The sequence below is a fragment of the Echeneis naucrates genome, chromosome 3 (genome assembly GCF_900963305.1).
Source record: "Echeneis naucrates chromosome 3, fEcheNa1.1, whole genome shotgun sequence".
NCBI lineage: Eukaryota > Metazoa > Chordata > Actinopteri > Carangiformes > Echeneidae > Echeneis > Echeneis naucrates.
In genome coordinates this window covers 12,228,178-12,252,712 of record NC_042513.1, presented here as the reverse complement: position 1 = coordinate 12,252,712, position 24,535 = coordinate 12,228,178, and the positions used below count along the sequence as shown (strand labels likewise).

Below are 24,535 nucleotides of genomic sequence, written 5' to 3'. Positions count from 1 at the left end.
TATAACGTGGCAATCTTACGACACTGTCTTTCATTAACACATAGCATGCTCCAAAAAAAAAAAAAAATAAAATAAACAAATAAATTGCATCACTGACAGACAGCTTCATCGATGGTGAATAAACGGGCATGCACTTTTATGTTTGAAGTAGTCAATTTATCCATAAATGTTCCTTTTTTTTTTCTTTTTTTTTTCACATGAAACCTTATTGATAGTATCTGCTCTGTTCAACTATGGTCAATGAGGAACAGCATTTCTTTTTCTTGTAGGTATTTTAGGAATATGTATGTAAACATCAGTGAACCTGAGACAGAATATAAAGTCACATATTGTAAAAGACATTTCTATCCCTTTTCCCCATGCTGCTTCAGGATTTGGCTTATATTATAAAACAAACAATTTAAATTAAGTTGTCCTTCCTATATTTTCTTGGGGAGTGTTTACCTTTTAATGAGGAAAAATTGGTTGCTAGCATGATATTTCCACTTCTTCATCGTGCAAACTGTTTCTCTTTTGTGTTAACAGACATATCTTTGATTGATTCCACTGTAGTTTCCTAAATATGAAATATAAGGGAAAAGATTCATTTTCCGTTTTACTTTTTCCATTTCGCCAGCTAGAGTCCAAGTTTAGTACAACTGATTCATCTGCTTCTGTGTGATTGGACATGACTTTTATCTGTAAAGCAGGGGGAAAACATTTAAGCCAAATGATGACAAGAAGCACATAGAGAGAAATTTAATTGGTAACACTTTATTTCACTTAGTTTCAATGTTTTCTCCTTCCCAAGGTATTTAATGTTATCATTTTAAACATTCATTTACGAACAAACCAACCTTGCTTTATTTTTTACGTACGGAGCCAATTACATTTGAAAACCATTAGTGTCTTGCTTCAACTGAGCTGTGACTTTGCTGTTACTGAACTGTTAAACCCCTTGAGTCTTTCCCTGCAGTGATGACCTGGTTTTCTCACTCGTTCCATTAAATGTTTCCTTATCACCACCCATCAGCCCGGTCTTTCTATCTTGGGTATAAACAGGCAGGATGAACTGAATGGAGAGGTGTATTCTTGGAGGAGTAACCAGCACCAAACAATGCCAAGAATGCCTCTCACCAATAGCTGTAGCTGTACGGGCGCTGACATCATATCACTCCCACATCTCTCTTTCTCTCTCTCTCTCTTGATTTCAGCCCCACCCACTCCTTTCCATTAGCAAGTCAGTCCGTGTCCCTGTGTTATTTAAAGCCAGAGATCCTCCCTCTCACCGAGCCACTGTGTTGCATTTGTCTGCCTTGCTGCTTGTGTGTCTGGGTTTGTGTGTGTGTGTGTGTGTGTGTGTATGTGTGTGTGTGAGAGAGAGTGCGCTAAAAAACCCAGGCAGCCAGTGGGAGAGCTAGAGAGCAGGGAGAGAGACACGGGGGAAAGGCAAAAAGCATCTGAGAAAGGAGAAGGAACGGGAGTGGGAGACAGCTATGAAATTCATCCAAGCTATTTGCTTACTGCTTCTCTGTCCAGCTTTGAGCCTCAACACCAGGTAAGAGAAGTGCAAAAGGAGAGGGTTTTAGTCAGTTTCTCCCTGACAGATACTTTAAAGGAAGGGGTTGCATAGGTTCAAAGCATGCAAAGAGCAGTCTTAGATTTCTAATCTGAGGGTCATTGCAGTCCTGTCAAACACTGAAGCCTTAATTTCTCCGGGCAGAGCTCTGTGTGTGCTAAGCATGTTAGATATTGAAAGACTTTAAAGGCTGACGGAAGAGCTGATTTGTTGAACTAGGTTATTATCTTCCTCAGTTCTGGGCAGGCTGAGGACAGTTGTCCTTTTGTGGTGGTAATTCACTGAATGTGATGCCTCCTCAATAGTGGTGACATTGCTTTTTGGGACTTTTGCTGCTTGCTGGTCCTGAAGGGAGCAAGTTGAAGTCATGGGAACTGCAAGAAAAGGACAAGGCTACTTGTGTGTTGCAGTGTCTTGAAAAAGAGCAGTTGTGTGTGTCTTTCTCTGTGTGTGTGTTTGTGTTTATATGTGCATGCGCGAATGATACAAGGGTTTGGAAGAAGCGAGAGTGATGGCCAAGAAGAATGAATAAAAGAGAAATGTGTGGACAGGGGGAGTTTAATCATTAATTAAATCATTGATAAAATCATCCTTCTTCTTTGCCAGTGCCTGACACCGGTGCTTTAATGAGAGCTGTGAGTGGAAATTCAGGGCTTTGACTATACCGTGGAGACATCACACGCAGAAAGGCATGCATTATAAAACTTGCCTTTCCTTTTTCTCCTCAGTGCCCCAAAACATTTCAATACTGTTCTCATCTTTTCTTGGAGTATTTGTTGAATGCAGTTGCTGAGGAATGCATGTACGGAGAGCCCGATGGCTTCTGAAGTCAATATTTTTCTTTTAGTTGTCATTAGCTAAATCGATAGATGCCTACATCTTCCCGTAATTCAATGTGAAACACATGAACACACACAATGTACACTATGTATTTACATTGAGATTTGTAGGGCGAGAACTCAAGGTTATTGCCAACAACCAACATATTTGTCAACACCAGGGAGGTACATCGATGATGTATGAGTCATGTAACTGGGGGAACAATTGATATTTTAACCCCAAGCATTTAGAAGTGCTAAAGCGCACACCCTTTAATACTCCTAAAATTGACATCAGGGAAATGCATTAATAACCTTCACATGGAAATTTGCAACAATCTTCAAACATGATTTGATTTGTAAAATATTGTTTGCCATCATAGTTGAAGGTGATTTTTTTTTTTTTTTAAAGAGCCAGTTGCTGACAGGGGCATTACAGTGGTAATTGCAGAACAATGGTTAGCACAGATTGTATGGTGCCTGCTGAAGGGGAAATGTGATGAAAACTAATTATCACAACACAGATAATCAGTGTTAGTACATTTTCTAAACTTGCCATGAATTGACTGTCCTCAAAAGTCTTTGTTTTGGGAAATACAGATGGATTTTCCAGGCAGAGGAGATTAGTCAACTGTGACCTGCTGAACCTTGATTTATTTTTAAAAGGAGGAGAAGTAAACTAAACACGCGCCAGGCCTTAAATGATCTGCAGCACTACATCTGCCTACTTTGCTCACAGGAAGCACAAGCTATGACCAGCTAATCTTATAATGATGTGATTGGGGAGTGATAGTGGGAAGGCTGAGACCTATTTGGGAGAATTTAAATTATAAATGGCCCATGATTACACATTGTTAACACAGGAAGTTTTACTCAACATTTAGATCACTTCTAGTCTTACGCAAATTCCTCCCCAAGATCTTTTTCAATGTGGTTCTTAAAATTTAGACAGCCCCACTACTTAAATGCTGAGTATAATAAGTTTCTTAGACATTGTGTCAGAGAGGTTGCAGGAAAGCCTGTAATTTGTGATATTGACTTTGATTGCACTATAAAAATACACTGAGAGATTTGACCTGACCCCCCTAAAAAAAAAAGTCTTAACTAAAGGTCCTATTTTTGCCCGCAGCTTCTTCCTCAGTGAATGGAGTTCTCATAATTAGTTATCCTGATTGTGATCACGCTTGTAATTCAACACCAAGCTATTACGGTTTCCAAGACCAACAATGAACTTTCACACAAAATGTATAGTTTAGGGCCATTTGTGTTGGCAACAAGGACTCAGAGAGTTCAAATAACTGTGCAAAGGACAGCAATAAGGCACTTACAGGGATAGCTAAAGGGTTTTTTATATTTCTAAAGATTTGTCATCACTGCAAGAATGGATTGATTTGATGAAAGGTCACCAGTTAATAGAGGAAACTATTGGATCCACAGCACATGTCTGCTCCATCATTGTTTCACCCGTCCTGCAAAGGTTCGCTTGTTTTGTCAACTTTTGCCACTGCCAAATATGAATATTAGCTATGCTTTTAATAGTCATTGTAAATTGGCCGGTGTATTATTACTCTGTTGTCTTTTGATCTAGTCCGAACTTAGAGAGGTTTGACTGAGGCAGTAGCAGTTGGTTAAGATGCATTTAACATACAACTCTTGAAATTGCTTTTATTATTGCTAACATGGTTGGATTTTGTTGAAAGCGGAACAGAATATTTGATTTATGGCCCTCTTTCTTTTAAGCTTATTTCAAACTGAAAATCTTGAAGAGATATTCAGTTTAAATTTCCTCTCTCTGTCTGGACAGGGGATAATGTAATGCTGTAGGCAGATCTTTTTGCTTTTGATCTCAACGGCACTCAAAGCCTCTCTTGAGTTGAATGGTTCTTAAAACACCTGTCATATTTTCATTGTTGTTCTGAAGGCCCTAACATGGCTTATCATTTGTGACATTCTCATTTTTACCTTTTTTTTTTTGTTGTTGTTGCTGTAGTGTATCACTGAGGAGACTGACTGCGAGGTGTATCTGCTGCAGTAAAATGAACTGTGACTTGAGCTGTCTAGTCTACATATTGCGCTGCCTCGCTTTGCTTGATTCGCTATCGTCACATCAGTGGTGCGTGAGAGATTCCATTTCATACGTTAACTGCAACCTGCCATTATGTGACCTGATGGAGTTGCCTTAAGGAATGAGAAATAATGGAATATGAACCTCTTCAATTTTTATGCATGATCGTGGCATTTGTTAAGCCTTTGGTCGATGCTTAATTCTGGTTTATACCCCAACATTCAAAGGGAATCTTGCAAGATTTGTCACTTTTATTGCTGAAATATTGAGGTACTTCCCAAAAAAAACAAAAACAAACAAACAATATAATAAAAGCACAAGAAATTCAAGAATCTGCAGAAAATGTTACTATTTTGTTGCTCATCCCTCATCATGTAAGAGCTTGATTAAGAAGGATTTGGTTCTAATGAATTGAGTGGCTTACTCAGGCCCCATAATGGCGGTGCAGGGCTATGTGTCACTGCAGAAGTCAATCGGTACTTAGGGAGAAGACAAGGCTGCATTGGCACTCGTCCCATGAGATATGACCGTCCGTCCACCTCAGGGTCAGGATTGGGATGGAGACTACAGCAAGACCGTGCTTTTCCTTTTGACTCTCGCTTGTCCTCCTTCAGATCAAACAGCTCCACCTTAAAACATTTTCAAATACTCAATTTCTGAAAAATTCCTCAAAAATATTTGTCATGTTTTCTTGGCACCATCTTTGATGTGTCTTACCTTTGCAGCCTTTTCTTGGAAATGTTTCTAGTGGGATCTCTTGTAAATGAAACAGAGGCTGTCTTCAATCTGTCTTTAGGGTCAGACATGAAAATGAGGATGGTTTATAAGATGTAGTTATTTAATGGCAGAACTGTGCTAAGATTATAGACATTGTATTGCTGACCTTAAATTCCCTGTGCAATGAGCTTTTGTTGTCACAGCATGTTGTCCTTATATCAAGCCACGAGACTTTCAGCAGTTAAATAAAATATCATACAAGTAAACAAATCAATTGAAATAGGATTCAAATAGAAAGTGATTCTATTGTATTCTCTATATGGATTTTTAAGATGAAACAGAGAGGAAACATGCTCAGCCTACTTCAGCCTTCTTTGGTCAATTAGTCACATGTTTGCTGTGTTGAAAACATCCCACAGATCATCATTTACATCTGATCAATACTTTCTTACAAGTGACAATGAAGAAATTCAATCAAGATGTGCAGCAGCTGAGAAAAACTCCCCATGATATCTCATTGACAGGAGCTCCTAGTCTGAATTTAGTTTTTTGTTTTGTTTTAATATTGTTTTAAAATTTGCAGCCTACAGAGTCAAGGTGTTCCCAAACAATCCCTGACACATTGTGACAGTGAGAATTGACTTGAGGTGCAGTATGGAGCAGATGTAGAATCAGGCTGAACTATTGACCAAGGAAGGAAGACGGTAATGTCAATCTATACATGGATGGACTACAAATGGTTAGCAAGGATAATTACTGAGTGGGAACAGTCCACCTCTTTTCTAGGGGCATTGTTTAGAACTCAGATGATGAAAGAACAATTACTCTGAAAAAAAAAATATATGTAACGCTTACCTACAGTAAGTAAATGTAGAGAGCAGAGTCTTCCTATATTTTCTTTTGAAGAGAGACTCAGCTGTGTTGGCATTAGTCTCAATTGCTTTTGACTGAGATATCCATCACTTTGTAATGAACTTGAGCTTTATTGATACTAAAGGACATCGTAGAAGTCTGGCATGTTTGATCTAACAGGCTTGTGCAAACCTTTATCTGTTGCAGAGCGGTAGTTTAGTGGGAAGTGGTTAAAGTAATCGTGCACCTGACACACATGCCAAGCAACCTCTGAGTGACTTTTAGAAAGCAGCAGTGATATCACTGTTATGTTACATGAAACACTGGTATGACTGAATTGCATTGAGAAAAGACAAATGTGACTGGTATTCCTGCCATCCAATGAAACCTGCAGGAAAGGAGTGATTACAGATATGACTTTCAGGGATGGGGTTTGTGTCCTTAAGAGATGACAAAATTATATATGTTGAGGCTGGTAATGCCCTGAGCATAAATCAGACTGTGAGTGATTATTGAAATTCAAAGGACATAGTACAATGGCCACACCATAGCAACCGCATTGGCCACATGACAGTAATGAAGCGGGCTACAATAAACAGAACCTTAGGTGGCTCCTACAAATGAGAAAGTAATTAAACGGACCATGATCAGTGCAGGTTGAAGAGTAGCCAGATGTTTTATATTCAAGGCCACATTTCAGGTGCTGTGCTGTTGCTCCCATTGCTCTCAGAAGACATTTGAAACAACACCAGTGTTTATTTTCCGAACACTAAAAGTCTGGGTCATGGATTAGTTGTTATGATGGTTCCTAGAACGCAAGTTTTTATCAGCATTTTCAAATGTGGAACACAAGGAACTGAGCACTGGCTCTTTGTTAAAAAGGGCATGTTCGGGATAATATACGATGATCACAAATTACTGTAGGGGTGTTATAGTAGAGAGTAGAGAGTCGGTATATTGCTGCCTCTGCTCAGTGAAATGTATCTGATCTACCATTAACTGCATCTTCAAAGGCTTAAAACAATTATCATTCTCTTGATGTGACAAACGTCAGCTAAGAACGAGTCATATAATTACACTTAACACTGAGAGATGAATGCACTTCATGCAGAGTGCAAATACCATTTGTGAGAAGCTGAGTAGCAATAGAATAGAACATATTCATAATATTATTTGCTAAGTGTTTGTCTCAGTGAGTAATGAAATCTCTTGTTCTGCCTTTACAGTGTTATATCAAACATTGAATATTGTAACTGGCAGTACGTTTCTGCCCATATTGTTTCATGTTGGAAAAATGCTACTGACCAGTTTCATCAGATTCAAACTATCTTTCTTCTTCTTCTTCTGCTATGCTTGTCTTTCACACATACTGTACCTTCTCTTAATAGTAACTATCATTTTTTTGGCCACATGGATTCAGGTGAAACAAGTTATCAACACAACAATCACATATCACATTTGAAGTGGATTTCCCAAACATGGTAGGAAATGCGTGTCTTCACACATCAAGGAGTTAGAGAGCAACAGATGAAATCAGTTGAAATCCCATTTGCTTCCACCTGCTGTATGTCCAATATTTGCCATCTTTTAGCCTTGATTTTGATCTGTACCATCTCAGCTCCGCTCGACCGCCTGCCTTAGGAGCCACTATAAAGTTCCACTATGTTCACCCACTTTTTTTTTTTTTTTCCTTTTGACTGCCCTGCTACTGCTGAAAATGAAAGTACAAGTTAGAATGGAGTTAGATTGAACCAGAGCAGTAAAGTTGGGGACAGGACAGCAACACAATGAGCTGAAACTCTATCAGGCCCCGCAAAGCTGAGGAGAGCTGGAGATTGAGATCCAAACTATGCCTAGGTCCATCACTCCAAGCACCTCCATATCACATCATTATTTCATCGATGGTTGTTGTAAAAATAAAGATAAGAGCTGCCTTGAGGACACTATGCTTCTTTAGTGTTCGCTGTCACAGCCACTAATGTAATTGGCTGACACTTAATTATTCAGTTCCTGTAAACAGGTTGTCTGTGTTCTTCTAGTAATGAGCCATTAGTGAAAGCCTTGGCTTTTTGTTTTGCAGTGAAGTGCAATATGTATAACCATTATAAACAAAAGCTGTGCAGCATCCCCCGCCTCAGTACATATGACATATAAATTGCGTCTGCTCTCATCAGTGGATTGTTATTAAGCAACAATAAGTCCTTCCTCTGTGAACCTCCCCTTCCCCCTCTTGCTCATGCATGTAGAGTGATGCTCACAGCTCAACATATGTTCTGTGACCTGTAATGCAGTGTAGTGAATTGGTCATGACATTAGATGTAAGTCAAATTCTATTAACGTCCACTTTACATGATTTTTTTCAGTTTTGACATTCATTTTAATCAAGCCCCCAGAGTATCTCATAACACGCACATTGTCAAATACTGGCTTTCCACAATTTCCACGAAATGTCCTGTTTGGTTTGAATGACAAACCCAAAGATACTGAGTTTACAAAGATAACAAATTGAGAAAATCAGAACATCCTCATATTGGACATTTGGCTTTACTGCTTGAAAAAATATGAGGAGAAAGAAATAATCTGTTTAATCTTAGACAAACCCAAAAAGAATTAAATGATTAGTTTATCTTAATCATTGTTAGTACTTTGTATTGTACTGAACGCAATATTTCTTGGGTTGATGGGGGCTGCTGGAGCCAATCTCAGCTCGGAATAGGCGAGGGTGGGGTACACCCTGGACAGGTCACCAGTCCATCACAGGGCCATCACACAGAGACAGACAGAAACCAACAACCACTCACACTCAGACCTACGGACAATTTAGAGTCACAAATTAACCCAGACATGATGTCTGTGGACGGTGGGAGGAAAGCAGATTAAAGCCATGCAGGCACAGGGAGAACATGCAAACGCCACACAGAACTGAACCTGCAACCTTTTTGTTGTGGGTCAACAGCACTAACTATGCCGCCGTGCTGTCCATTTCTGCATTTGTAAAGCACAAATAATTTTTCAATGAAGAAATGGTGCTTTGAAGGTAGATCATTTGACATCCAAACACCTTGTTGCTCTGACGTTTCATGAGACAAGTTAAATGACACTGACTGGTGAAGACTAAGAAGGAATAAATCCTAAAAATTAAATGATGCTGGACCAAATTTCCAGTGGGTGCAAAGTGAGTCATTTAAAAAGCCAAACTATAGCAGAAGCTGATTATTTTGTGGAAAAACCCAACAGGTTTTAGAGTAACATTTTGATTTGAGTTCAGTTTGCATGACAACCTTTTTTTCTTTTTTCTTTTTTTTACGAGAGATTACAGATGAATCCTCTGTTAATACTCTCCTCATGAGCAGATATTCATAAGGACATTTTCAACATACTCTGATAATTCATTAATCACAACAGCCACAGCACAATGGGTTTAAATATCACAAATAAATGTCATTCAGATGGAGGCAGAAAAACAGTTTCCTGCTGTTTGAATGTTTCCTTACTTCCCAACTTTTTTTATCCAGGTAGCAGTTGCCAAGCCCGCACAGCCCTTTTCACCAACAGCATGTTTCACACTCATAAAGTTGCTCTCTCTAACACTGGGGAGATGCCCTTCACACATCACATGTTCTTCCATTGAACAGCTCCACTGAAGCAGTTATTCTGTGGGTTAGTTTGGGGGTGGGGGGCACATGTTCAACTTGCACACCTCAATGTTCTCTGCTTTTTGTGAGATTCAACTCTCAGGCATGGGCTACTTTTCTAATCATTAAGGTGCCATCAGCAATTTATCTATTCCCCAATTAAACTCTGTTCAGATGTTTAATGGGTCATAATTGGTTCACTGCAGAATGAACCAAAGTGTTGAAAAGTATTACTCAGAAAAAAATCAAAGGGATCAGATAATACGGATTTATTAGTTTTTCTGTGAACAAAAAATTAGGATCTTAAATTATACACGTTTACACAAAATGATTAACTTGTAAGAAAAAGAGCAGACCTTACTGGTTTGTCTTTTCATCAATATATTTATCAAATCATACTATTTGTCTGTACTCTGTACTGTAGTTTTGTTGTTGCCTATTCAGAGACCACTTATAAAGTTTAATATATGTTCAGTGCTTCCAAATTTAATGCAGCCTATTTCTTGTTGAAGTGAAAATCGAGCATAGACTCAGATACCTGTTTCTTGCAGCTGGAGCCTTAAACCCTTATGAATAATTAGAAATGTGTAAAGACCTCAATTATAATGATTTCCGAGTAAACAAAGGGTAATAGACGTGAAATCTGTTCCAGCTGAAGTGATCGGCACGATGTCAGGAACACCTGTGCAAAATTACAGTCAGTAAAACACCTGTGCTGTGAATTCAGGGTCATGGGGTTTCTGGAGAAGAGCATAAACACACAAACACCACTGAAGCGCTAAAGATGAAAATAATGTAGACGCTTCCTTCAGACCTCATACTTATCTTCAACTTTCTTAACCCCCCCCCCCAAAAAAAAAAAAGAAAGAAAAGAAAATATCAGCAATTTATCCGTTAATATTACGGATATTTCTGTTAATCCTAAAACAGATAATTCTGTAGATTTACAGTATATCCTCAGCATTTGCCAAAAATATCTTCACCACTGACAAATCTGTCCCATTTCAATGGACAGCACGATGCATCGTTTCAACGTCGTCTTCGCGATGCGCACATGCGCGTTGTCAACTGAGGAAAAGTGTGCTGCTCCTCCAGACGTTGCCTACTGCATACCTGGCTGATAATAAACAACTGTTCACGATGAGATCAGGAAGCGGTCTGCGTGTGTCTGATACAACGTAATTAGTTATTCTGACATAACATGGTGCCAGCGGGTAAATTGATTAAAAAGACGAGACGTCCAGCTGACTTTTTCGCCGGTGTGTCAACAGACTCGCCCCCCCCCCCAAGTTCCGGTTCCCCTTTATGCTGAATTACTGCTGAATCGTGCGTAGGTGCTATGTTACTGTGAGTACTTAAAGAGGAAACGTGGTGATACACACCAGGTAATAATACGACCAAGATATATGATGTAGAATGACCCGATCGTTACGGAGAAATAATCCAGGTAGGATGAGGATTATACATCGTGGCCATGTCTGTACATGTTCCAGTTAAGAATATGGCCACGATGTATAATCCTCATCCTCCCTGGATTATTTCTCCATAACGATCGGGTCATTCTACATCATACATGGTGGACGTATTATTACCTGGAACACGCATTATCTTGTAGCCAGAGTTTGGATGTCTTCTGTGGACATCACTTACAACAACACGGTCCAACTCCTCATCACAGAATACAGGTCTGTCTGTCTGTCTGCCTGCGCGCGCACACACACTCCTTGTGTGTGTTGTGTCTGAATATGGAGTACTTCTACATTTGCGGTCAATATCATTGTGCAGAAATAAAGCCAACATGTTAAATAAATTCCTCTGCCCCTCATGCCACTTTCTCTGTTACCTGACTGCAGCTGGAGCCCTCTCCTCTCTGTCTCTTCCTTTCTGATGGGGCTCCCAAACTCAGCTGTTTCTGTCAAAGATAAGTTTTGTGTCGGGCTTTAATACAAGCTAGGCTAATGGACGTTAGCATTAGAGCTGCCCAGTTAGCTTACGTTACAAGCTAACGGCCCTGTTTCTTACCTTGCTCTACGTTTCTCGTCCCAAATTCACCGTCACAACCTTTTTAAAAAACATTTGTATAGAAATTTTGTCAACTCTTTATTTTCTTATTCTTCTTTCTTTTCCTTGGATGATGGATGATGGACTGATGCTGACTGGACATTTTCCTACCGAACTTCAGACAACAGGCTAGCATAGCAACAGTAACCAAGGGGGGCGGGGCTTAGCGAAGGATCGGTGTCCAAAACATTTGTTGTGGGGGGGGGGGGGGGGGTACAATTAGGAAGAGAACAAGAAAACAAGTTAATATACTGAAATATTACATAAGCTTTCACTAAAATGACTTGTTCGCTTTACTGGTCTAGTCTGTGGACGTCCTGTCTCCTGTCTGGTCTCGGTCCGTTCCTGGAGGGGTGCCAGACCGGTCTGGTCTGGTTCGGCCTAGGTCCTGGGGGGGGCGCCGTATCTGCATTAGCCCAGTCCATCACTCGCAACCAATTAACTCCGTAGACACGTTCAGGTGCCCACACCGGGAATGGACCTTTACATACATACATATTCATATTACATACATTTACATTCAAGTTCAACATTACATACATTTAAGTTACAGTAAGTCATACAATCACATTACATCACCATTATATTACATCATGTATACATATTAACTTTATTATCACTAAGCCCCGGGGCTACATTACATTATACATTCACATCACCTACCCTAGCCCGGAATCGAACCCCTTCCCACCTAGGTGCGGGGCGGCAGCGTTGCCGCTGCGCCACAGCGCTGGTCGAGTTGCAGCAAACATTTGCGCTACTTCGCCATTTCACATTTACGTCACCTGACGTAACCGTGATGACGTGTCACCCAGAGTGAGCTGGGATTGGCTCCAGCACCCCACGTGACCTCTTCTTCTTAGCTTCGACTCCACCCCTGTTGACTTGTTAATAATTTTTATGAGTAAATAAATACCATGCTTTGTTGCTGAATTTTTCTTGCGTATATGCTACAGTTTAACCGGTTGATCGATCAATGATAATTATGTAGACCTGTAGCCTATTTTATGGGCATGTCGTGCAAGAGATAACAGAAAATGTGTAGGCTTTCAGGGAAAAATATTTTAAGTGCTCAGTGAATGGATCATTGACTTTCGTATGAATCACGCACTTACTTGGAACCAACAGAGGGCATAAACTAATTCCCAACCCAGTTTCCCAAAGGGCGGCCAGGGTGAGCGTTTGTCATGTGAGTGTATGTTCTTTATGGTAAAATGGACAAACTTGTGTTCAACGAGTTCGTGAATTATGAAACATACGAACAGTATCCGGTGGGTGTTTCCGAGGAGCAGAAAGTCTTCTTTGAGTACGCACGGTAACTTAGCAACTACGCACGACTCAGCAGTAAATCAGCGTAAATGGGAACAGGAATTTGGGGGGGGACCAAATCGGTTGACACACCGGTAAGAGGCTAAGCTAGCGAGCTAATTGGCGTTAGCGCATCCCCCGCCGGCAACGTGAATCAGTTACAAGTTACTCCGCCGCCAAAATTTTACTTCACAAAGTCCGAAGAGTGGCCAAAGTGGATTCACCGCACTGAGAAGCACAGGACAGCCTCAGGATCAGAACTGGAGCCGGAGGAAACCCCTGACTTACACCATGGATGACGAGTGTGACGAGGCTGAACCTGAGTGAGTATGACTGAAAAACAATTAGATAAAATTTTATCTTTGAATGTGCAAAGTTCAACCAAAGACAGCAACAGGTTGTAGAAAGCGCAGTGACAGAGACAGGCTTGTTTAACAACGCAACAATATCGCAATGTCAGTTTCTCCAACATAGTGCACCCCTAGACAGCTTATTTAAATCTGAAACGTAAAATTCAGACTAGTCAGTAGCACCCTACATTTTCTGGTAATGCTAAAATACAAATGTTGTTGATAACCAGACAAAGGTAATGTTCTAATGAGTTAAAATAACATCTACAGCAACATGTATAAAATGAACATGCTTATTTGTTAGGCCACGAAGGATTTGTTTTTTTGTTAGCTTTAAACACATACCAGATTAAAACAATACGTTGAACAACGATTAATTTAACTATGTGCAAAGCACCATTAAAAAATGTTCATTTTGTAGAAGATTGTTTCTTGAACAATTAACTTATTCTTTAAATTGGGTCATTAACCTCTTATTCATCCAAATGCCACAGATGCACTCATGTCTGTTAACTGGAGCTGCATGATAAGTTAATTAATTAGTTGCTAACTATCCAGTTAAATCTCTAGTAATTAGTAGTTTTGAGGCTAGTCACCTTGGATTTTTGGTAATGGTAATCATATTTTTTTTTTCTCTATTTTCAGACATTTTGTGGCCCAAACAAACTAATCAATGATTCAAGAAAATAAGACAGATTGATTGATAATGAAAATTTGTGACTCTTTTTTTCTGAACTGTGAATATTCTTATATACATTATTTTCTTATATTGCCCATTAGATTACATTTTCCCATACGCACCAAAATCTGCCACATGTTGCTGTTGTGTGGGTATTGTACAATATTGAGAGGGGAACTTGCATTCACAAAGCATTTTGTGGAGGATCCGTGCTCCACCCCCCCATACGCTGAGTGGTCTGTTTCAGCATCAGCTATCAGGTTAGTCTCTGCTTGATATAATGGTGGTTTCTGAAATGTTGCGGGCCATTTGAAGCTATTGTGGGACAGTTTCCCTTAATAGGTAATTCAGTTGAGACTGGAGAAAATCTGAAACTAGACTATGCAATTCCTGCAGAAAATGTGAAATTGCTGCTGCTGCCGCCCTTTGTCATTTGCTTTTTGCTCAAAATCTGAAGCTGAATAGATGCTGAGCCGCAAAGCAGTTAAAAAAAAAACAAAAACTTGTTGTTTTCTGTGTTTGAGCATATTGTCTTTCACCTAAGAGCATTTGATTCTGACTCTGTTAAGTCAATCTAATGGACCTTTGAGGTTTACATACTTGTCTATGGGCTTTTTCACCAGAAAATGAAATGAACACCCAAATGATTCCTGACCCCAGCCTCTGAGAGTTTCAAGGTGAAACCCAACTTGTTTTTGCCAACTTTGCCAACATGTGTGAGTGTGTGGCGGTAGATGCTGCTATGGGTGTATCCCATAAGTGGAATCAACTTATGAATCTGGATTTTTTTTTTTTTTTTTTTTTTTGTGGTAAATCAGCAATAAATGGGTGTATATGCAAGTACAAAAGGCTGCAGTCTTTAATGAGGTAAAATCTGAAAACTGTAGTTTGAGTGCTAGTACACTTTACTGACGATGAAAATGTGATTGGCGTTGGTTGTGTAAATAATGATTGCTGTGAGATGGTTTCAAAAACCAGTGTGTAAGGTTTGCCCATTAAAAAGAGTAGTCATCTTATATGTGTGTGAAAGGAGTGGTCGGTGTAATGTCTTATTGCTCAGGTGCTTATTTTTCACAAGCCATTAACCAGAACTTCAAATTGGTGAGACTTTTACAGTTTATGAATATCAGGGCTTAATGTAAGAAAAAATCCTGAGAAAATAAAGATGATACTTAAACTTAGTCAAGCTAATTATCAGGAGGAACTATTCAATTAGCAGCCATTTAATTCAGTAAAGGACAATTTATACAAAAACAATTTGTCAAAGGTTACAGTGCATCAGTAAACAATTTTATTCTGATTCTAAATACTAAATTTTAAATAAATAACCAAAAGGCTTGTCATCTCTGCCCCTCTCTTCTGTCCACGCCCAGCACCACTTATTTTTAAGTCTTTTTTCTGTTGTTAGGATGTCTTCCCCCAGCTTCATAAACTTACTCTCCATCATCTCCAACAGTGAGTTTAATGAAAAAAACGCAGGCTTGAATGCTGCGTTCACGAAAACTCGGAGGAATCTATATTCCAATATCATAGCTGCAGGTTAATTCGGAGGAGGAGAAAAATATACGTTTGGCATATTGTCACCTGCTTAATGTTTGCTTAACAGTAAAATATGTGCAGCAGCCATTTATGTTTATTCTAGAAGCAGTAATTTCAGAGTTTGACATCTCAGAGCTCCTTTTTTCCCCAAGTTGTTTAGAATGCAGCATCACCTGCTGCTGGATCTCAACCAAGTTTTCCAAGACCCACGATGCTGGAATACTTACTTACAATAGCCCTGGAATATTCCTTCCATTCGTGTCAGTGGCAGAAAAAGCATCATATTTGAAAATTCTTATATAGTAGAAAAACAATTAAGTACCATTATATATTTCTTGAAGAAATGCTTAATGCTTGTTTAATCATTGGCATAACAGACTCACCAATTAATCAGCTGCAGTACACTGGACTAAGAGAAAGCTTCCACATCGGTACCACTTTGTTGAGTAATTAACGTTTGGTTCGTGTTAGTGTTGAGATCAGGGATTCGATCAGTGTAGTCTTCAGTGTAATTCAACAAAACATTTTTGATGTGAGTACCCAAATTTATAACCTTGTTGCTCTGATACACAAATCACATTCACTCTTAAAACTGGAATTGGGGAAAAAAAAACACAACAACAAATCAATACAAGTTATTTTGGTAACTGTGCTGGATCAAAAAGGGACTGACCCAGATGTGGGTTTTTTAGCCTGTGGTAAAAACTATGGTGAATTGAAACTACCAAACAATGACTTTTTATTCAGTCAACCTCCACTGTTAATGTGGAAATTAAACTTTATAGAGTTATAAAATGACAAGACACGCACATAATGTGCCAGCCATTCATGCATAAAATATAAATTCAGCCTGATACAAAACACAAAAACTTTTTCAATTATATCCATCGACTAAGAAATTACAACTAAAAATGTGTTTTCCCTTTACAGATCTTTTAGGTCAGCTCCTAAACAAATAACACTTTACCTGTGTTTTAACCAGCTGTTTAATGTCTCTTAAACAGGTAATGGGTATTAAAAGTGCCACATTATTTCTGAATCATAGATCCATCCCATGACATCAGCACCAATAGTGTGGAATCCTGCTACATGGCACAAGGCAGCAAAGCGCAGCTGAATCTTCACTCTAACTTGCTGAATGCTAATACTAATTGTCTGGCGAACTGTAGGCTTGTGTGAACTAAGGTTAACTAATTCTGAAGCCAGCTAATACAGTATAATTTCCGGTTAATGCCAACAGTATAAATGAATAATCTGACCATAAAAAGCCATGGTAACATCAATATCTTAATTACAATTACAGTTTTCTAATAGATACTCGAGTTCAGGTCAGGTTGATATCATGGCAACATGGCAAACGGCAAGGAATTATGAGCCTCCTTTACCGAGTGCATCTTCGCCCCATGATGCCAGGTACCCAACTTATAACCCGGCAACCTGAACTCATCTGCTGCTTTAGTGAAATAACCCAGCATATGTTTTGAATATACACTGTCTTTTTTTGACAGTTGCAGTACATCGTGTTTTATTACTTCTATGTCAAGAAAACGTGTGTCTGACAGAGAAACACTGTCAATATTCAAGGACAAACAGAACAAATGTCCATAAGAAGAAAATGATTTCCAGATATCACCTGCCAAACAGGTGTTGTTTTTCATTTCCTGTCTTTTATTAACCCTTGGGTATTTGTTCTGTGCTCTCTGCTGGGTATACTGTACGTCAGACCCAAGCTCCCTACCATTTTTCTAGAAACATAATATCTGCCTCTTTTGGTGAAGGCTACATAAATCTGAATCCTTTATCAGTCGGCAGCACACCTCCTTGAAGACGCTCAGGCGGATTCTGTTATTTTTATCTAATCATTTCTTAGCATATTCTCGTGTCAGAATCCATCGTGGCTGACAAGTGCTGGTTACATTTGAGTCGCCTATCGCCCTGTGTTTCCAGTGTTTTGCCATGACACCTGACTGATAAGTGTGTCGTTCAGTGTGTATGTAGAAGGAGAGGATTTTAGCAGTGACATGCGGCATTTAGCACAGAAAAGCCATTCATTAGAGCTCAGGGTGGCAGTTCATCTTGGAAATGTTTTTGTTTCATATTTTGATTGTGAATGTTATACCCACAGACATCAACATTTTGACAGCCCTGAGACTCTTATTCTCTTCAAAAGAACAGTATTGTCCAGAGGAAATGTGAAGTGTCGGATGTGTCATTAACCCAAAGGCTTGGTTAGAAAGAGGAACAATTGCATGAATTTGTGGCCACTGTGAGGCTGACACCATATGTAAATTAAGCTATATTTTCCATCTGCGTTGATATTTTATTTTATTGTGCCTTTATGGCATTCTGCTTTTACAGCATTCAATAAGCAATGTGCCATTTTATTGGACTGGCAAGTGTCCAGGTTGAAAAATGGCCCTCCCTTGACTGGCAGTACAAAAAAATGAAATTGTAATCATCCTCTAGGACACCTAGTCTTATTGTCTGACCCTCTAACAATGCTCTTGGAAACATGCCTCCAGGATTAAGGGGGAATTGTCACTTGCCAATCAATTTTCAGCATCAGGTTTACTGCTGGGCAACAAATAGAAACTCACTCATGCAGCTCACTGGGTTGGTGAATTTTTTTATTTTTATTTTATTTTTATTTTTATTTTTTTCAAAGCAGCTGGAAACTACCACAGTGCCAATATACAGTTCAGCTTAAAAAATACTTTTTTCTGTCTTTTTTCTTTTGTATGTGTGTGTATGTACAGTGTGTGCGTTGAACCCCACCACTGGGCACAGAGAGGGCAGCAAGAGGGTTTTATGTTGCTGAAGTCCACCACTCCCATTTGCCTGTCTGTCAGATGTCTTGCTTGGCTAAGCTCCACACAGTGATGGTGTTGACAAAATGACAGGAGGGGGGCACACTCCAGTGAATGTCAATTTGGCTGCAAAGCACCGTTTCCCCAGGAGTGCTGATGTGCCGACACACCAAAACAGAAGAGAGGGGAAGGTGTAGTTTATAATAAGGAAAGCCCCACAGACTTTGGTATTTACATAAAATATAGAGGGGCTACAATGCATGCAAAACAACACACACTACAGAGCTCCTGTACTTCAAATGTGCTGACCCCGATAGGAAATCAAATCTAGACAACAGATATGTGCTAAAAAATAAAAGAAATTGCCAACAAAATGCTGCCTCACATTTTGTTGCCACAACAAGATGGCGATTGTGTGTGTTTAAGCACAGATTAAGTGTTGTGCGCTCACACAGATCCTGTGTTTCCAGAGCTTTTCCTTGCATTGCTTACTGTCCTGACTTGACTGCTGGGATTAGGGATGCATTCTAAAGTGTCTCTAATCTTGTTATTGGTCTAATAGGGGCACAGTTACACTGGAGTCCTATAATGTATAAATACAAATTGGGTTTGGGCATTGTGGAGGTTATTGGGGAAACACTTAGTACAAATCTGAATCTATAATCTTAACATTAGAATTCCCAAAGTCTTCCTGTTTGTTACTGCCTTAACTGTCTGGAGTAGCATTCATAAAACTCACCTCATATGTTAAATAAATGACACCAAATAACCTCCCTGGTGTGTTAAGCAAATTAGCATTTGATGGCAGGTGTTTGGATTAACACTGATTTAATGAGCTTTATCGGAGTCCCTGGAGGATGAATCCGGGTTTTGGGATTACCTTCTACCAGGATACTGCTAAAGACAGGCAAATGGAAAAATCTCTGCTCCAAATCCATTGAAATGTGTCTATGTTCTTATGTGCATAACCACCATCAGAACAACACAAAACCAGCATCACAACATGACACCACTGCTTCTTACTGATGTGCAACTAAAACACATGCCTTGCAGGAATGGAAATCTTTAACTATTTTCATCAAAACCTTTGATTTGCCTTGGATGAGTCTGTAAAATGATTGTCATGATGGCCTCCTTTGTCTTGATGGCAAGTTTAATGGGAAATGCACAAGGTCATATGCAAGGCAGTAATGTCCAAGGCACCCTTTGATTGTTATTTAGGATACTAATTTAGATGGTAGTTAAATAAGTTTGTCCTTTAGTTTCACTGACCTCCTGTGTCTATTAAAATAACTTATGAATGCATTAGTATATGCTTGATCTGTTCTCTCTGCGGCCTTTTTGTAGCAATTGCCAGTCAATGTATTCATACCCTGCAAGCCCTCGAGGAAATTGTGCAGTGTGTTCTCCTAGCTATCTCATTATTATTCCGATTCATACTGCAGACCTACGAAACATATTTTAAAATTTGAAAAAGACAACTCTGTCATCAATGTACCTCAATTCTCTTGTCATGTCAAATAACAATGTTGCCCACTCATCTGCTTATAGCTGAGAGTCCACACAATATTTTGTGTAGATGCAGTAAAGGAAAAGCCACACTTCTTTGTGTTGAAACAGTACAAAATACAACAATATGCTTCCTGTGAGATCAGGCTCACAGATTACTTTCTCATCTTCTATTGAGGCTTAATTGCTATATTCCTGCTTCCTATTGCCAACATCACTTGCTTTGATTTCAGTGGATATTAATATTAATTAGGCATCTTGGATGACAAGTAGTCAATGCATTCCATTGAGTTAAGTGATCATATATGTACCTGTTTATTCTGTAAATCCTGAGCAAAATTAGCATATTATTGCTCATGTTGGCAATTAGTATACATTTAACATTTAGTGCTTTTAAATTATGTTTCATTCTTATGTCACTTGAGATGTTCTCTAAAAAACAAACAGTTTTGTGGCCTAAGAGCTTATATTCAGTGAATGTAGCACATTGGCGACCTGAAACAACTTAAGTTTAAACAGTGTGCAAGATGTCAGTTGACCTTCAGTATGTAATTGAGTTTGATTTTTACCTTCAGACTTATATTGGACTCATCACAAAGTCAGGATGAGGGAGTGGATACATGAGTGCATGTGCGTTTTGTGTGGATCTGCACTGCAAGGTGCATTGTATCTGTCAACTGCAGGCATCAATGTTCGCTTTGATGAGCACACAAATGTGTGCTTGTTGCCATGTGTATCCCTAGTCAACGGGGTAGTGTTTTTATTTATTTATTTATTCATATTTTGGTTTGTTTTTTACAAATACTTGTGGGGAACACATTTCTTGTAGAGTCACTACCTTAGTATCAAAGAGTGACTGGATTATACAGTTAAAGGGCTCGATATTCTGAATATTCATCTGCAACACCAATCGATTATTTGTTAAAAACATAGGCTCTTTTTCTGTCTCTCTCACTCTTTCTCATTTTTTACCACTTATCTGTCATGGTTGCAGGGATAGGTCAACTCATTAGTTCAAATAAAGATGGAAAAATGTAAAAATTTCAGATTTTCTCCTAAAGGCTATAAATATCATAGAGTGTGGACTGTTGGTTGATTGGATGGTGAATTCATCAAGGACGTATCAGACAGATTAATCAACAATGATCAGTGGCAGCTCAATACATAATTCTCTATTTGTCATAGTGCTCTATAAGGGATTGGGCTCACATGCATTCTGGCTGAGGTTGAGAGAATGTCACAGAGTGGTGTCAAGCTGGGAACTTGACAGGTTTAAAAAGACATGAACAATGGTCACCAGTGGGAGTTAAAAATTGTCCCTGTGCAACATGACCTTGTCAATCTTCTCCTTATCAGTGTCAGTCCAGACAAAGGGGCTGTGGTGTAACCTGCTGTGGGCAGGGACTGCAACTCAGTGTGCATAACGCTCATTACACTTGTCTGTCCTCGAAATTGAGGAGACACTCAAAGGTACAGTCCTTGAAATCGCCCAGTTGTGTTCAGGTGTACTTTATAGAAAGAACACAAGGTGTCAAAAGGTCAAATTCAACATTTGCATTTTACGGCAGTGACCTTAAAATCCCAGTAGGACATCTGTGGTGTTTACCCATAAATCGATTGTTTGTTCTGAGTAACAGTGTCATTGATCGCGGTTTCCTGCCATCTTACTGTATTGTGCAATATCACCAGCATATTGGTGTGTCCCATATTGTTGATTCTTCATCGTGTGAGTCTCTCAAAGCTTGTATAATATGTTACTTACACTGCCTTAAAATTAATCCAGCACCTCCCAACCTGAGCTGACAACAGGTGACTCTGAATATTGTGCTTGACTGTGTAGCGGGAAGAATCCCATCACTTAAATGGATAGGGCTAATAATAAAATATTACTTCCAACCAAACCGGATTAACAGTGATCTCATGCTCTTGGGAATTTGTTGAGCTGCCTTTTTCTACACAAACACCCTTTAAATCCAAAAGCTTTTAAACAACTTCATTTCACCTCTGTTGCTTTGTGTTTGTGGATTGGAAAAAGGATAATGAATGCATGCTGGGCAAACAAGAGGGTGAAAATGGCTGGGCTCTTTAAACAGGCTGTTTATGTGCTTACTGCTGCACCTCACTATATAACTGAATTAATGCCAAGTACACACAGGTTACTGTTGGTCAGCAAGGGAATACTAAGCATCAGAAAATACAAGCAGTTTCTAAACTTCATGCCACAGAAAATGTCGATGAAAGGAAAGGGTGAGACACTATGAATCAGCAAGTAAGTCAGAACACTGAGCCACACTGTGAATCGGCTGATTAGGATCACTGAATTTTCTGCAATATCCTCCTAATGTGTGAGTGGTTAGACAAAATCCCAAAACAAGAGCACTTTAACTTTCAAGGCTGGTACCAAATCCTGTAATTTTCCAGAAGGAGCTTTGCACAACGGTGAATATTGACCAGGAAAAAGTAAGCAAGATACTAAATGTGTTAGATGTGTGTGTAAACTGACGGTTGTTTAAAGATGCTTTGTGGAAATTCCTGTGAATTTCCTTCCCATAGAAGATCTGTAAAAGCCCCAAATTGTTTAATATTTTCAACCATGTGCTGTTTAAGTCCATGTGTGATAGCTCACTGTTGGCTGCTTTACCATCTTTGCTGGTGCATTGCTGTGTTTCTTTACATTGCCAACTGTCTATCAGTGGAATAGCAAGGAACCTATTACAGCAAAGTATTATGCCACTGCATGCTCCTGTGTACATGTACATCCTCATGTGTGTGACTAAAAAAAAAATAAAACTAAAAAATGGAGACCTACTTGTAAGAGCATTTTTGTACAAGCAGTGGCCAGAATCTCTACAGAATCTGTTTAAATTTCACAACAAGGAAACAAATGTTATCCCAAAGATATAATGCATGTTTTTTTTCCCTGAAATCTTTTTTTGGAGCCTTCTCTCAACACTGCTATTTTCAACTGCGAGTAGCTCCTGTATTTCTATTGTGCAGTGCACAGAGGGACCACAGCGTCCATCAACAGCACACAAAAAAATAAAGTGAACTCAGTATGAATACACATCTTTCAGCATACTGTAGAGCGTAAAGGCGCTTTGGTTTCAACAGGCAGTTACCAGTGTCTGCTTCCCTGCCTCAAGCGATAATCACAGTGACACTTGGAAGAGGTCAGCTCAGGACAATTTCATGTTAGACTCAAATCTGAGGTACCCAAAAAGTGAACCAGTGAACAAAAAGAAAACAGAAAAAGTTTCCAAACCTTAGAGTTTATCTAAAATTAGCAGGTGATGAATGATGAAATCTGTAGTAACAAAAACACACATATATATTGGACCAATTACAGCCATATCTTACATGTTCACTATAGCCAGGATATGTGTCATTCATAGAAATAAATATGAATAATTCAGAGATACTGTAAGTGACGAAAGAGGCTTCTGGTGGTGTCATGGGGCTTAATTTATTAAATGCTGTATGACAAGACTTGACCAATACCTACGTATTTTCAGCTACCTTTTCCACTAGCACGCAATACACGTATTGTTCACCGCTGCCTTTAACCCCCAGTTTCAAGGTGCACATGATACTTACATCAGATCCTCTGTATTAGTTATTGAATACAGCTACACCTACCTCTCAGTGGTAATATGTGGTGACAGTACTGAGAGCCTATTTTTGACAGGTAAAGGTAGTTGTGTTTGCACTGCAGTATCATAACTGGGGCTTTTTACTGCAGAGATGCACATTTGACATTCCAGTCACAGCCCTCCATTGGACTAAGACTTAAGACGATACCTTAACAATGTGCAGTAAGTCTGGTTGAAGAACTATGGTATCAATAAGCAAGCTTTAACCTATGCAGGAGAATGGCAGATCTGAATCCCCAGCTGAAAAGAATACACTATGAGAATGTCCCTTCACTCTTTGTGATTATTGATTTTCATCAAGCTATAAGAGTGAAGATTATATGGATGTTCCAATCAGCAGCTTGTTAGGATCCACTTACTGCACAGCTTCACAGCAGCTGCCATAATATCAGAGAAATGTGTCTTCAAAAATAATTATAAAACAAATAAATACAAATAAAATAATAATATATATATTACAGGTCTGATACTGAGTCGATTATCATAAAACATTATCTGTGGTGATTTGAGAGACTGAGCAAATTGAATGCGTAAAACAAATACAGAAAAGGTCAAACTGAAAAACAAGTTTTTCTAACAATTTTGCCTTCACCTGTTGCAGGATGCCAGAATTCTTTTACAGTTTTGCGCCATTTGATGTTAGATAAACCATTTAATTTTAAGACTTCACTTAACTGATTAGCTGCTGAAATATTCAGTAGAAAACTATATTCATGTAGTAATCAGCATGTAATGAGGATTAGGGTTAGCTATTGATTGAATGACAAAAAAAAAATAAAATGACATTCAGTGAAAAATCATATCAAAATAGATTTAACATGAAAGGACCAAAATACACTGTAAACTCGAATAAGTAAACAGGACTCAAAAGAGTATATCAGAGCTTAAATTATTTGGAGTTTATGGTACATGTACTTTTTGAGTGTAGTTGAATTAAATTACCTATTAAGCCAACTCAAATATTTTCAGTATATGCAACTCAGAATA

General features: G+C 39.0%; 1 protein-coding gene across 1 annotated transcript in view; it reads left to right on the top strand.

The window, feature by feature from the left end:
• The first annotated feature begins 1,367 nt into the window (after nt 1-1,367).
• Nucleotides 1,368-24,535, top strand: part of luzp2 (leucine zipper protein 2) — a 133,764-nt gene continuing 110,596 nt past the window's right edge. The window contains exon 1 of the mRNA XM_029498667.1: nt 1,368-1,537. Coding sequence (XP_029354527.1) covers nt 1,476-1,537 — 62 coding nt within the window. The 5' untranslated portion in view covers nt 1,368-1,475. The remainder of the gene's footprint in view (nt 1,538-24,535) is intronic.